We start from the raw sequence: 14,943 nt of genomic DNA, 5'->3' as shown, positions 1-14,943 counted from the left end.
CAGCAAGGGGGGGGGGGCTAACCTGGGGGATGCCAGTCCAGACACACAGGCAGTGGGGGGAGGCTAACCTGAGGCACCTCATCACCTGTGTGACTGGACTGGCAGCCCCTAGCAACGACTGCCGGGCCTCACTTACTTCCTTGCAGGGAGGAGCCTGAACCTGCACTCCTCTTGCACCTCAGGCACCCTTTAAAGGATCTTACATCCTCAGGGCACTGACCTCCTGGTTGAGAAACACTGTCTTGGTTTAAACAAGGTTTGGCCCAAGCCCCTGTGGATGTGGCAGCTGGTGCACCAGTGCCACAGCCTGTTTTTAAAGTCTGGAAGCACTAGCAGATAGGGCATATTACCTGGACCTGTGTGCCTAGGACTTCTGCCCCTCCCCTCCTGCTCTTGTGTATTTAGCTCATATCCATTACTAATGGATTTGCGTATTGAAGTGAGGATGGTTGGCATCTCAGTGAGCCAAAATTTAAAACTGCCTGCTTGCTTACTTAGCAATATTAGGCTCCTGTTTTCAACTAGGAATGAAAAGCACACTACGGTTTTTCACATCCCTGCCTATTACAAGTACAGATTTTTGACTTTTGATTTTTTTTTTTTTATACAGGTCATTAAAGTTACAGAAAATACTAATAAATGTAGTGAAAGAAGTTTCTGTTGCCTTATTTTTAATTACTACTATCCAAATACTAAATACTACAGGACCTGCTGCTCGCCCCCCCACTGCCTGTGCCATGTTTAAAGGGCTCGATTCAGGCAGGGAGCCCCTTGGCCAAGTGGGTGGAGTTCCTGGTCCCAGGGAGGGAACCCAGGCATCCCCAGCATGTGCTGCCCCCACCCCTACAGCTCAGCTCATGTTATTTTATTTCAGTGAGTTTATACTAGTTATCTGCAAATCTGATTTTTTTTCAATGGATCAGGGGGCCCCCCAAAATTGTGGGCTGGCCCTGATCAATTTTTCTCTCCAAATGTTATTTAATTTTTAAATTGAGTCCATTCAATTATGCCAGTTTAAGATTCCTTGCATCCATCAATACCTTTTTAAATGGTTTTAACTGAAAAGTTTTATGCTTTAAGATGTACCACTTAAAAAAAAAAAAAAAATGTTGCAAAACAAGTTGTGGTTTGTAGATAATATAAGCTATCAGTCCACAATGAATTTTATACTGGCTTAATAACTTATAATAAATGTGTTCGAGAGAATCTTAACCTTCGCTATCCTCTCCTCATAAGACTTAAGACGCTGTCCTTTATAGGACAGCCAGACTGGGTCAGGCCACTAGACATTTTTGTCTGGTGACTTGTCTTTGCAGTAACCCAAACCAGATGCTTCAAAGGTAGGCAAAAACAACCTAGTTAGGCACACTAAGCTGGAAGAAAAGTTATGTCACCTTAAAAGATAAATATACATACAGAAGGGCTATAGTAATGAGGACAAGTAATAGAGCAGATGAGTTTTGTAAAGTAGTTGGAAGCTCTTTCTTCTTTAGGTTCTAGCTGTGCTGAAAAAGTTCCGGCATAGCCCCTTCCTTGCACCTGTGCAGAATGCTGTTGAAGGTAACAGCTGGGGTTCACCCACCCTACTTGCTGCTTATGCACAATCTTCAGTGCATTATTCAGTATTGAAAGATAATACAAAAATATTACTTTTTTTTTTTTAAAGGGACTATCTTGAAATTGCTCCATCAGTTTCATTTATAAGTCATGAAATAATCACCAATGTTATCTTTCAATTAGACTTACTCATAATAACAACTAGAGGCATTTTTACACATGTGCACACCACAGTGCCAGCTGCTTTGAAAAGCACCTGTTGCTGCAACATGTGCAGTTGTATAAGTGGTGAAATGCATGTCAATGCTGAGAAAATGGCGGTGGCGTGCTTTTGATCTAAAACACCTCGGAGGGGCTTTAGTTCAAAAACGCACCCCTGCCATTTTCTGTGCGCTGACATGCATTTTGCTGCTTATACAACTGCATGTGGTGCAGTGCAGTGCAGTTTGCATGTGGAGCAGACTCGATGAATCAAGTCTGTTCCAAAGTGGCAGATCTCCGGCACATTCCCAGGAAAAAAACTATGTGTATAAATGCCCTAGGGATCTGCTTAACTTGTGGCAAGGCAAAGCAATTTTTGTGGCTTGGTCGCAGTACAGAGAGCTGACTTTTTTGGTGGGCACTTCCCAGCGGTCCTGTCCCTTGCTGTTGATCAGCAGAGACATGCTGTATAATTCGATAGCAAATTTTGCAGAAAGTAAACTTATAGAAATCTAAATACTAAATTTAAATTGTATGATAACTATACTTTTATATACAATGTTAATTGTAACATATCATAATTTATTATTATGTGGCATTCTACAACATTTTGGAAATTCTAATTAATGCTAACCCTAACAGAAATGTTTTTACTTCACTGGCACCTTCAGTTAAGTCAACATAATTGGCAGACAGTGTCATGTGATCTATGGTTGCAGCGACTGTCGCATTGTCTTTGTACTACAGTAAGCATTGGGATATTCTAAAACTGTATTATGAATAATGTGCTTGGGGGTTTTAAGGTTGATATCGCAGCCAGTGCAGTTTTTCCTGGTGATCATGGACAACGTTGTTGTTTGTGGCTTCCATGAAAACTGCAAAACCATGCATTAAGTAGACCCCTAATAATAAACCTTTTTTTCTGTTTAAAATCCAGATCTCTAATACTAGCTGCTAGTCACCATCAGAACTAATCCTTTTTTAAAAATGGGAAGTGAAAATTAAAAATAGGTGCAAGTAAGAGCGTCTGGATGCTAGTGGATAGTTTCAGTTTAAACCACTGAGTCAGAGAGTGAGCACATCAACAAGAATGGGCCAGGGAAATTCTAGAATTGTTCAGGTTGCTTAAATTGTATTACAGAACATTAGACTCTTGTATAAAAAAGAAGAAGAAAAAAAGGTTGTAATCTCATCTCACTAGGCAGGTTGCGTCCCAATACCCAAAGTCTCCAATGAGGCTACATCCACCTAATCAAACTATGCTAACTGTATATATTTCCCCATGTAACATGTTATTCTGTGCCTGTGAGGCCACTAACACGTATAGCGTTTGTACTTCAGATATTCTATTAAATTAACAAGCTAGTTTCAGCAAAATTTTGGGGACCAGAGATGGATTCCTATTTGGGAGCTGGGCTGCTGCTCAGGGTGTGATACACCCATGTACACCAGCATGTTTCACTACTCTGACTGTCCTTCTCCCTGGTTTGGGGTCAAGTAGCCAGGGTTTGGAGAGAGGTCTCAGCTCAGTTAAATAAATAATACCCAGGTCTCCATCTAAACATTTAAAAACTAATCTGAATATAGGGATATGTGGGTGTTCTCCCAATCCTGGTTGCTATATAAGGATGGTAGGATGGAACCTTAGGACTGGGTAAAGCATAGATGATATAGGTCCAAAAATGATACTGCCCAGCACCTTTGAGAGAGGGGGTGGTGTATGCCCTTTCTGACTAGTTGGAAGCTTTTCCTTACTTAGGTTCCAGCTGGAACTCCTGATAGACTGGCCATATAGCTTAGGAGGCCTAACTAAAATTACAATTATGCCAGTAAATTTTCTTGCATAGAAAAACTATTTGTTGGCCAACAGTCTTGGAGGCAATTTTAGGGTAAACAAAACTAAGCAGGAATTGAGGGCTTTTACCTGGTACCATGGAGAAAGTTACATTTGTGCAAATTGTGCCTTTTTTTAATGTTGTTTTTGTCTTCACTAGATCTGGAGTGGAAAATAATTTATGTGGGCTCGGCTGAAAGTGAAGAGTACGATCAGGTTCTAGATTCTGTTTTAGTTGGACCTGTTCCTGCTGGAAGACACATGTTTGTATTTCAGGTAAGTTCACTGTTTGAAGTAGTTCTAAAGTAACTGTGTTAACTTGGAGTTTAAAGTTGATGGAATCAGACAAGCATTTAATAGTACCATTCACTGTACAAAATCAATACGTGTTATCAGCACATTGGATCTAATATTCCTGATTTCTAAGGCCTTGTCTGCACTAGCCTTCCCCCCCCTTTCTTTTGGTACAGTTCATTTTTGGTATTAGTAGTTAAGAGTATGAGGCTGTCATGCCCCCTGGCATTTTAAAAACTATTGTCTTGACTTGCTCAGAACAGTTATATGGCATTGGTTATAAACACTAATTTAGTTGGCCTGTGTTAGTGCTACCAATACTGTACAACTAGTAGACCTGTGGAGGTGCCTAGTGAGAATAAAAAGTTAGTGCAGGCCAGTGGCTCTCGACTTTTTTGGACTCTAGGCACTTCTCTGAAAATGTTAGCTCTGTTTAATTTTCACCTTTTTTACTAAAGAAAAACTAACAGAGCAATTCTTCTATTGCAAAGAAATCAAAAAGACCAGAGCAAATCAGAATATTTTTAAGTCTATGAATTCCTGTTTGAAAACTCTGGGTTAATCCTGTGAATAGTGTTTGTACACTTAATAGTGGTACCATTGCATAGCACCCTAGAAAGTAAGATCTTGGGGCACCCCAGGGTCCCATGGTACGCTAGCTGATGAGAGTCACTAATGTAGGCATACTATCTGGGTGATGAACTCAATGACTTCCTAGTAAAGCTTAAGGAGAGCAGCCATCTGTTTGTTGCAGGAAAATACCACATCATAACAATGGGATACCAGTGTCATGGGGTAGTAGTGCAACGCAGTTTCACAAATCCTGATCCAGGTTTAGATCATAAGTAGGGACCTACCTAACTTGTGGGGGCTGCCCCCTGATTTCACAGACAACATGGGCCTGGACAGGCATTTTGTGGGTGGTGTGTGACAGGTCCCCCACCCCCATGCCTCCAATTGGCTGAGGAGGCCCAGTAGCCCCTCACCTCTCACTGCTGAGTGGTAGAGGGGTGGGGCCACATGACAGGCAGCCAATCAATGGTGAGGGGTGGCAGCCATCTTGCTGGCAGTGTTTCCCCCCCCCCGCCGCCGCTTGAGTTGCTGTAGTGCTCAATAAGATTTTTTTTTTTGTCAACCCCCCCATTTTGTGGAATCTGTGAAATCGCAAATTTGGTAAGTCCCTAATCATAAGCATTTAGGGGAGAGAGATCGAAATAATGATTCTCCCACTAATTTTGTGATGTTTAACAATCCTGAGAGCAACCAGCTGCTAAATCTCCCAAGTGTTACGATCAAGGTAGTGCCTGAAGAGAAAGTAGGGAGAGGGTGGCACAGAGTTGGCTTAACATATTAGTCTGGTTTCCACCTGAAGTCATTAATAGGAAGAAAATAAGGCAGTTCCATCTTACTTTTTTTTTCTGTATTTTAAAACAGTGACTTAGTTCAGTGTTATCTCTGCTCACGCAAGGCTAGTCTCTTGTCTTATAAGCCAGGAGTAAAATGATTTGACAGAGGTCTCTGGTCAAAACTGCAATAAGCCTACTCCTGAGGACTTATATTTATTTCCATGTTTTGCTGTGATTTTTTTTGTTTGTTTGTTTTCATTTTTTAATAGCTCAGTTCCACTAGATTTCATGCATGTGACCAGATGAAATGAGTGAAGATATAAATGAGCTTCTATTTTACTGACAATTTATATACAATTTAAAATTGATATTAGGATGTATGTAGAAAATGTCAAAAACTTATCATGAATAAGTACATAACTCCCAGTTATTTGAATGTTTCAGGGTTTCTCTGAAATATTGGATAAAGGAAAACCTTATTAGGCAAGCTAAAGGCACGGTTTGAGACATAAGAGCAGCATTGCTAGCCATTTACACACATTCTTCTAAGCAATTACTTTTCATTAAGTTTCTATACTGGGTCTAACTTTTGTGCTATCAACATTTCATTTTTTTTCTATTATGGATTATTGTTTACTCTGTTAATTGACAAAAAAATCTGTGGCTAATCCTTGGAAGGAGGTTACAGTGTGGCACACTACTGAAAGATCAGCTGACATTTATTTTACAATTAATTTAAAAGTATGCACTAGTCTGGGTGAAGTTGCTGAGGCTCGTTTTTAAACTTTTTTTTTTTTTTAAATTTATCACTGTTGCTAGGAGTTGTCAAGACTACAAGCAAAGGGCGATGGTGCCCTTAAAAAGCATATTTTGGACAGCTGATTCAGGTAAACCCTGATTACTCAAACTTCAGGTTACCATACATTCAGATATGTATGAAGGAATCATTTGTTAAATTCTAGTTGTGAATCTTGCAGCCAGACTAGTCTGCATGTGTGTAAGTCCTTTTTGCTTGTGTATTGGGATAGGTTCCAATTATAAAATCTTTTAATACAGGCTTTCCTATAATACAGTGTATTTCTTTCCTCTATTTATGGAAATACCTAACCTTGAAGCTCACTGAACTGATATTATGCTTTTGATGCGTCTCATCTATATTTGAATAGGAACGAAGTATACAAGAAGTCATGTCAGTGTTAGAAGAAGCAGTACTATCTTTTTTGCCTGAAGTCACTAGCTGAAATAATGCTAATATTAAGGTGTAGCTTGTTCAGAACTTTGTTTTTACATCTTGACAATTATGATCATAAGTGATCTTGTGGCACACTTGCACAAAGACAGCCCTCAAAAGACTAGCCTTTGGTAGTTCTGGAAAATGATGAGGGAAGTGAGCTAGCAGGTTTGTTTAAATACAAGTGTCAATGAATTTTTTTTAAACATTACTTTGCACCTAGACTAATACAGTGGTACTAAAAACTGGTTATCTGGTTGTGGTCAATGCTAGGGGGCAAGCAACTGACCATAATTGTTAACAAATTTGAAATGCCATTAGCCTAACCATACGAGGTATTAATTGGTTTTAAAATGTGTTAACTAATGCTAACACACTAGCTAATTGTTACTCAGTTAACCAAATCATGTTTTATCAAGACAACAGTCCTTCCTAAGGTAGGAAAATGAAGTTTTTGGCACCTTATTCCTTCTACAGCTTCAATCGGATAAGGCATTAGTTCTCACTTTCTATATCAGTCAGCTAATTAGAGATGTTTAGTAATCCTCTCTGCCTCCCTCCCCCAAAGAGGGGCTGCATTCCATGGACAAGTAAAGCAATTCTTGAATGTGTATTTACACACAGGACCAACTTTTCCATTGGCATAATGCCCTTGTAGTAAATGGAGTTAAGTCAGCAGTTTCGGGGGCAGGATTCTTAAGAATACTTCATTATAAAAGCTGCCGCATAGAAGGCCTTGTTTAAGCAGGCCCCTGCATAACTGCTGTGATTGGTTTGAAGCAGAATAAGGGCCCTCTGTGGTCTGAGAGAGAATACATGCTCCTGCTAGTATGGGCTGCATCTATCCCTGCCACTTATGAGGAGTTGCTGAGAGAGAGAACCCAGCCAGATTGTGCTGCCTCCCACAACATGAAAAGAAAATCAGAAGTTTTGGTTTCAAGGACAGAGACAAATTAATTTTGCAGACCTACAGGAAGTCTGCAATGAGTAGAGGGATGGTAGAGTTAGGTTTACTTGAGACTGCCATATGATAAAAGCCACAAGGCTTTTGGAACAGATTGACAAGTCTGTCTTGTAAATCTAGCATGTGCTAAAGCTTCCCTTTAATGGAAAAATGGATGACATAGCCAATAAATCAAGAGTAGCATGCAGCTAACATACTGAGGATGTTAAGATTGCACCCTCATTAAGACACCAGCTGAATTCTATATAGCCTCCAGGAAGCCTGTTGTGCATGTAGAAGGGTGAGAAACAATTGCATTTGTTGTACTTGAACTTGTAAGATTTTTGCAGTGGTTAAGGCTTGAACTTAGCAGTCCTGAAGTCTTAGAATGTATGTTTGGATGTGGATACCCAGACACAAGGCAGCCTGTTTTTCTTCCTGAACAAGAGAAAATGCCTGAGGAACCAGCCCTGTATCCTACAAAACCTTCAGATAGCATCACTTTCCTGTGGGTCTATTTGGGGATATAAGGTCTCTTGAAAGCTTGTTTAAAAAATCTTGAACTTCCGGTGATAGTTAACTAGATAAATGGTGCTCTGTGTCATGGACTCATTTAAGGTTGGTAGGTCTTACCAAAGTTTTAAGTTTGGCTTCCCCACTTCAAGTTAAAGTTTAAGCTCCTGTGTGAAACTTTCTGTTTAATAATACATGAGTTTGTGTGATTGGGGGCGTTTATGTAGGGGCAGTCCAAAATTTTACTTTCCGTTCAAATCTGTAGGAAATGAGAATCATTACTGCAGGCAATCAAGGACCTATACAGAAGACCCTATGACTGATTTATGAAGTCATTCAATATGTGTGTGGGGTTTTTTTCTATGTAGGAATTGATGGACATTCTATGAGATGCAGTGGAAATGCTCCCTAACCTCATATTATAAAATTGGGGATGGGGTTCCTATTATCTCTAGAGAGTAACGCCCTCAACCCAGGCTTGGAATCGCAGAGATTGTGATGCATATGTGCTTACTGTGTACCATCTCTTTATGCATGAAACATCAGTTTAAAAATCTGTAAATAGCCTAATCAACATGATCCGTTTCTCCAGATCTCCCTGATGGACAGTCATTTGGCATAAAGTTGTGGATAAGATTGGGTTATTTATTATAACCTTCTCCTTTTACATTTTAGGCTGATGCTCCTAATCCAGGACTTATTCCAGATGCAGATGCAGTAGGTGTAACAGTTGTGTTAATCACATGCACCTACCGAGGTCAAGAATTTATTCGAGTTGGCTATTACGTAAACAATGAATATACTGAAACAGAACTGAGAGAGAATCCTCCAGTAAAGCCAGACTTTTCTAAGGTAAGAAATGTTTTGTTCTAGTTGCATGTTGGAAGCACGTTTAGTGAAAAAGGCTTTCATTCTTTTAAAAAATCCTAAACGGTCCATAAGGCATATGTATCCTCTACATTAGATCAAGCTAAAAGAAGACTTAGCCACATGCCACTCTAAACTTGCGCACACATAATTTTGAAGCGGGATTGGAATGCAGTCTGTCTCCCACTGGGCTAAATCCTTCCCAGATCATTAATTATTAGAATTTATTACTGTTTTAGACCGCTCAGGTGAAATGAATTGCTAGCCTGTCTTCACCTCCTAATGGACAAATGTCCACATCATAGATATCAGTAATATTCATGTTATCAGAAACAAGGGAGGCTAATTTTGATTAGAGATTAAGATTGCTGACCTACTGCAGAGTTGGTCCTTCCAGAATTGCCTCTCAACATGCTTCAGTTCTGTGCAGGCTTCCCACTGTTACCTGCTCTGTGAACAGAGAGTGCTATCTATGCTATCTGAGGACTGTCAAGCTAGCACTTTTTCTAAGTATTAAATTTAGCCTTCTCCACCGATCTTTTATATTTGTAGAAGCACAGTTCCTACATGACAAAGACGACTTGTGAATAACAAGGAGAAGATTATTAGGACTGTGCAAAACAACACCATTTTGTTTCAACAGGACAGTGTTTCATTTAGAGTTTTTGTTTAGTTTTGAAACCGCTGTTCTGTTTCGTTGAAACTGTTTTGCTGTTTTGACGTTTTACCCATAGGCTACAATGGGGAACCACAAAACTGCCTATAACTTTTGTCATTTCTTGCCTGATTTGGATGAAACTTGCAGGGATGATAGCCCCTTCCGAGGCCATGAAGTCTGCCAAGTTTCAAGGAGATGGGTGCTGGGGTTTCTGGGAAACGAGGAAAACTCATGAAATGGGTGACAGAAAGCAGGCCGGTTCAAACAATGCTGCCTTTTATGCTGTCTTTCCATCCCCCCCCAGAGCACTGGTATTGGAAGGGACCTCAGGGAAGGATGGCAGTCACTGGCCAGCTATACATAGTCAATATGAGAGCAGTCCTTCCCCCCCTTCTTCTCCTTACTTTCTGTTTCCCTGCAGGCAAGGCTAGCTTGAGGTTTCGAAATGCAAAAAATTTTGAAACTTTCGAAACGTTTCAACTGCCCTTTGTTTAATTTTGGTTTCACTGTTTCGTGCTTGAGAAACAGCTGCCGAAATGTTGCACAGCCCTAAAGATTTATGTAGCTTGAAAACGAGTTGAAATAACAAACCAGTATTTGACAAGAAAGAAAAGTAAAAATAAAACCCTGTTTGATGTTAAACCAGGTCTGGACCAGCATTACAATGACTTGTAAAAATATATAGAACATTACAGTGAGGTAAAGAATAGGTCGATACTTGCAGAATACTCTGCTGCAGTCCCATAGAAATCAATGGGACTTCATGTAGAAAGAGTGGTTAAGAGAACTGTATAAGAATTGACACTTGAAAGCTACCTGCTGGTGAAGGGTAATGACGTAAAATTGTTTTCCCATGTATGTGTGAAGAATGAGTCAGAATAATGCACTACAATGACCAGTACAGAGAGGAGCCTTACATTTCCCCAAAATATCCCTGTATATACCTAAAATATAAATGAGGGTTCACTAAAAGTCCAATACTAAGATTTTTTTTTTTTCAAAAGTGACTAGTGGTTTCTGTTTGCCCAGCCTGAGAGAGTACTTTTCAGAGGTCAAAGGCTCAGCACTGTCTGATAATCAGGTCAGTTTGAAGTGCCTGATCCAAAATCCATTAACTTCTTGGGAATCTTGAACTGGGTTTTGTGGGGCAAGCTCTGGAGCTTTGGTTTCCAAAAATCTAGATGTTTTCACTTGAACTCAAACTTTAAACTCCTACTCTCCTTTATGTTAGATTTAATGTTGCTATTGTGAAATCTGTGGAAATGACGGGGGGCTGGATATTTTAATTTTTGTTTAAATACTTGTACCTTGCAAGCCAAGACAACTGTAATCATGACACAAATTTCACACTTAGGCTGGGGGTGTTCGGAAGGAAAAATACCTCTCCCTGATAAAAAAAATACCACGTGTAGTCTGCCAGATAAGGTTTACATTGTGTTCTGAAATAAAAAGATATTTGGCCCCTGAGATGCAATGCCAAAAGTAGATGGAGCAATGGCTCATTACTGGGTTATAAATGCTTGTGCCTGATTTCATATGCAGCATCTGTGGATTGAAGTTCAAGAGCAGTAATTTTTTTTAACTAATTAATTTCTTTCGTCTTCTGTATGTACAAGACCATTTTGCAAACTTTAGTTTGAGATGTATATAAAACACAACAAATAAACTTTTTCCTCCTTCCTGCAGCTTCAAAGGAATATTTTGGCATCTAATCCCAGGGTCACAAGATTCCACATTAACTGGGAGGACAACACTGAAAAGCTGGAAGATGGAGAAAGCAGTAACCAAAATCTACAGTCACTTCTTTCTACAGATGCATTACCCTCAGCATCAAAGGGGTGGTCAACATCAGAAAACTCATTAAATGTCATGTTAGAATCTCATATGGACTGCATGTGACCTAACTACCATCGTTTTGGTACTGTACATGAGTTAAGCTGTAAAAACAACCGGAACTATTTCCCTCAAATTCTATAAGTACATAGTTGACAAACAATGTGAAGAATTTGTTTTAAAACATTCTGTAGAAAGTTTATAAGAGAAACAACAGTATTTGAGCAAATTGTGGAATATAAATACAACTATTTTTAAGTATTTTTTTTCTCTAATGTGTTACATTATTGCTCTAAACAGTATCCGATTAATGCATATGTATTTTTCTTCCTTTGTAAATACAATTAAAACCTAAAGACAGAAAGTTAAAAATATTCAGGCAAAGATGAAATGGTGAAAACTTGTCCTTATCCATAATATCAAGATTCCCAAATATTTCACTGCCCTTTTAATGACGAGTAGGAACAAAACTGTCATAAAATTAAATGCACAAGAAGAAGTGATCTCTACAAAATTATCCTGAAATGTCCTCTTACTGTGAAAGCAGACAGCACTGTATAATTTTAGGTACAAGCTGCTTTTTTCTTTTCAAGATACATACTTGTTACTTAAAGTATGCAATTTGAGATCTACCATCTGCTATCTGGGATTTTAGTACTCTTTTTTTTTTTTTTTTTTTTTTTTAATGTTCTGCTGCTGCTATTTAGTCACATCATATAGTCTATTAAGAACAATATTTCATTTGGAGTAGGTGGGTGCAGCAAAGAACTCTTTGAACTATGCAGATAGTTGCGTAAAACTTTCCAACCAATTGTGTAAGCTAAGCCAATACTTACACTTCAATAGGAAGAGCAAATTCTTATATTTAAAAAAAAAAATGCTCCCTACAGGATTATCATGTACAATCACTGCTTGGCATAGTCATCACTTTTCTTAAGACTATTCACACGGTATGTGTAGCTAGCAATAAGGGGATGAAATGCTTTATCTTCCTATAGCTTCATAAAAAAAAAAAAAATCATATACAGTGTTATTTTTGTATTGAGGTAGTACTTGTTGGTACAGATTTCAAATTCTGGTCCACTTGTGCAAGACACTGTACACACAAAAACACAATACTAGTTTCAGAGAATGTACCAGAAACATGTTACCTGACAGCATCTTAAAAGAGAGAGGACCAGGCTGTAATTTATAAAATGTGTCATATCTGTACAACAGTAATATATAGCTGTTTCTAAAATCCTCAGCCTTATTATACCAGACAAGGTAAAAGTATAAAAAGATGATACACACTTAGAATTGATAGGACGTTTGTAATCATCCTTTTAAGAATGTAGGTCACTGTGGGCTTATAACCATAGACACTGACTTGTTTAGGTTCTAAATCCTCACAGAAAGATAAATTCTATGATAAGTAGCAGTATGGCTTTGAATACAAATTGGGCCTTTTCTCTTATCTTCCTGCCTTTAATAAAAATGCAGGTGCTCTAAGTAGTAAGAGTATGTTTCTAATGGCTTCTGTGAGATTGTTTTCATTTTTAAATGCACGTGATTTTTTAATAATTTTTTTTTATGTAAAGCCAGAAAGGGTATAATCTGAATGAACTAATCCAAATCTACATGAATAGTTCCTTACTTTGTATTTAAGAACAGTCAGAGCCAGAACTCATACCAATTTTGAAGGTTAACACAAATTCATAGACATTATTAAAATAACTAATGCAATTATTGCTACTTAGAATGAGTACCCAGAACCAGTGATACTTAAATCTTTTAATTTTTAACTTGCATATACATGAGTTTTTCCAAATGTGTATTATGCACACACATTTGTCTTTCATTCTGCCATTTTATTTTACTTTCTTTTGCACTAACTGTACAAGACCTAGAGCCAGAATGAAATTCTCAGTTTTCAGTCACTGTCCTATTCTTTATAAACAAAAGATCTGGTCTTCTAAATGGATGCATGCAAGTAACTTTAGTTGTGTTTAAGGGTCGGTAGACTAATTAAGTTTGATTTGGTTTAATACTATGGTAATAAGGTTCCCAATCCTTATACCACTGAAGTAAGAAGCAATCAGAAGCTATCTACTATTAGTTCAAAGACTTCTTAAAAGAGATGAAAAGGAACTAAATTGAGCCATCATACCTACAAGTTAGTGGTAGCTGAGCTAGTTTGACACAGTTAATCAACACATCATCTCACTGCATAAGCTAGATACTGGACACAAGAAATTAGTGTTCCAAAGAGCTCTTACCTACTTTATGGAAAAATAGCAGCTGTACAGGAAGAATTTGTGGAGGCAGTAAGACTTAATTGGACTGAACAGTGTTTTACACTGTACAGTATCATCCCGATTGGTTTCATCTCCCTTTCACATAATGCACTAACATCTATAATGGTTAAGTAAGCCAGGGGTTGTCAACCGGGGTACTTGAAAAGGCCTTGAGGGGTACAGTCAGGTGGGTAGGGATGGTGCGCTGCTGCACAATATCTTGCACTGCCATGCAGGTGCTGCCCACCTGGCTGATCACAGGGGTGAGGGAAGCTTGTGTGCAGCGGCTTCTGCCGCTCTGTGTCTGGCCGTGCAGTACCCCCCACCCTGCTCTGTGTCTGGCTGCTGGGGTTACACTGATCCAAAAAGGTTGGAAAACCCTGAAGTAAGCCATTATCTGCAGATAACCCCCCCTGTTCCTCCAGTTTGATATAAGCCAAAGAAGAGCAATTATGTTAATTACTACTAGGCTTTCAAAACCCCTTTTAGCCAAGCAGTCTTTCTAAGCCAGAGCCAGGCAATTATTTCAGGCAGAGGGCCTCTTACTGAGTTTTGGCAAGCCATTGAGGGCCACATGCAGCCACAGGCAGATGAATATTAATTTTCTAAATTTTTTAGGGGCCCTGTGGGCCAGATAGACTGGTCTGGCGGGCTGCATCCGGCCTGTGGGCTGCATTTTGCCCACCCCTGTTCTAAGCCCACTGAACAAAGCCATAGGCTACCTGAGCCTTTAAATCCTAACAGTGTGAACTGGTCATTCTCAACCAGGGTGATGCAGGAAGTGTGAGGAGATAAGTAAAGTGTGAAAGATAGATGTGGATGAGGGCAGGCTTGGGCTCTAGGTTTGAGAAGATAAGCAGATAAGGCAGTCTTAGGCTCTCCCTGGCTGGCGACTCCCCCACGCTCACTGCCTGGCCCCTCTGCAAGAAGGTAAGACGTGTAATGTGTTAGTTTTTTAAATGAAGTGCCAATAAATTCACATAAGTTATGGAAGAGTGTCTCAAGTCTAAAAAGGCTGAGAACTGCTGTTGTAAAAAGATCACCTCTTTAATTTCACATCCCTCCACACAAATCACTGAGACTGAACCACAGCATCCTGAGTGTTTCAAAATTGATTCTAAGACCAGGACATGGCACAAAGATAGCTCTAGTGGGAGTAAAAATTATGGCAGTGGGAAGAGGCCACCTCTCAATGCACACTAGGGCTGTGCGAAGCTTTGGGGGGTGATTTAATTTGGAGGAGATTTGGCCCGATTTGGTGGCCGAATCTCCAAATCCAAACTGAATCGGCACCAATTTAAAGGTCTGAATCAATTCAAAGCTCTCTGAATCTCTCTGATTCGGAGAGCTTTGATGATTCAGGCAGTCGCTGGTGGCTGCAGCAGGGAGC

General features: G+C 39.4%; 2 protein-coding genes across 3 annotated transcripts in view; one reads left to right on the top strand and one right to left on the bottom strand.

Annotated features, from left to right (window-relative positions):
- Positions 1 to 11,931, top strand: part of ASF1A (anti-silencing function 1A histone chaperone) — a 12,967-nt gene extending 1,036 nt beyond the window's left edge. The window contains exons 2-4 of the mRNA XM_006035162.1: positions 3,753 to 3,868; positions 8,595 to 8,771; positions 11,131 to 11,931. Coding sequence (XP_006035224.1) covers positions 3,753 to 3,868; positions 8,595 to 8,771; positions 11,131 to 11,343 — 506 coding nt within the window. The 3' untranslated portion in view covers positions 11,344 to 11,931. The remainder of the gene's footprint in view (positions 1 to 3,752; positions 3,869 to 8,594; positions 8,772 to 11,130) is intronic.
- The window catches only part of MCM9 (minichromosome maintenance 9 homologous recombination repair factor), a 60,757-nt gene that overhangs the window by 19,640 nt on the left and 26,174 nt on the right, over positions 1 to 14,943 (bottom strand). Inside the window, exon 8 of one of the 2 annotated variants that reach the window (XM_025191331.1) lies at positions 11,938 to 14,473. The exons of the other annotated variant lie outside the window; for it this stretch is intronic. Within the exon in view, the coding sequence (XP_025047116.1) occupies positions 14,151 to 14,473 (323 nt within the window). The 3' untranslated portion in view covers positions 11,938 to 14,150. Of the gene's footprint in view, positions 1 to 11,937; positions 14,474 to 14,943 lie in introns of those variants that run through there. 2 annotated transcript variants of the gene reach the window in all.

Source organism: Alligator sinensis, unplaced genomic scaffold (assembly GCF_000455745.1).
Source record: "Alligator sinensis unplaced genomic scaffold, ASM45574v1 scaffold1343_1, whole genome shotgun sequence".
NCBI classification, from domain to species: Eukaryota; Metazoa; Chordata; order Crocodylia; family Alligatoridae; genus Alligator; species Alligator sinensis.
The sequence above is the reverse complement of the archived record's forward strand: the minus strand, read 5'-3'. Positions and strand labels throughout refer to the sequence as shown.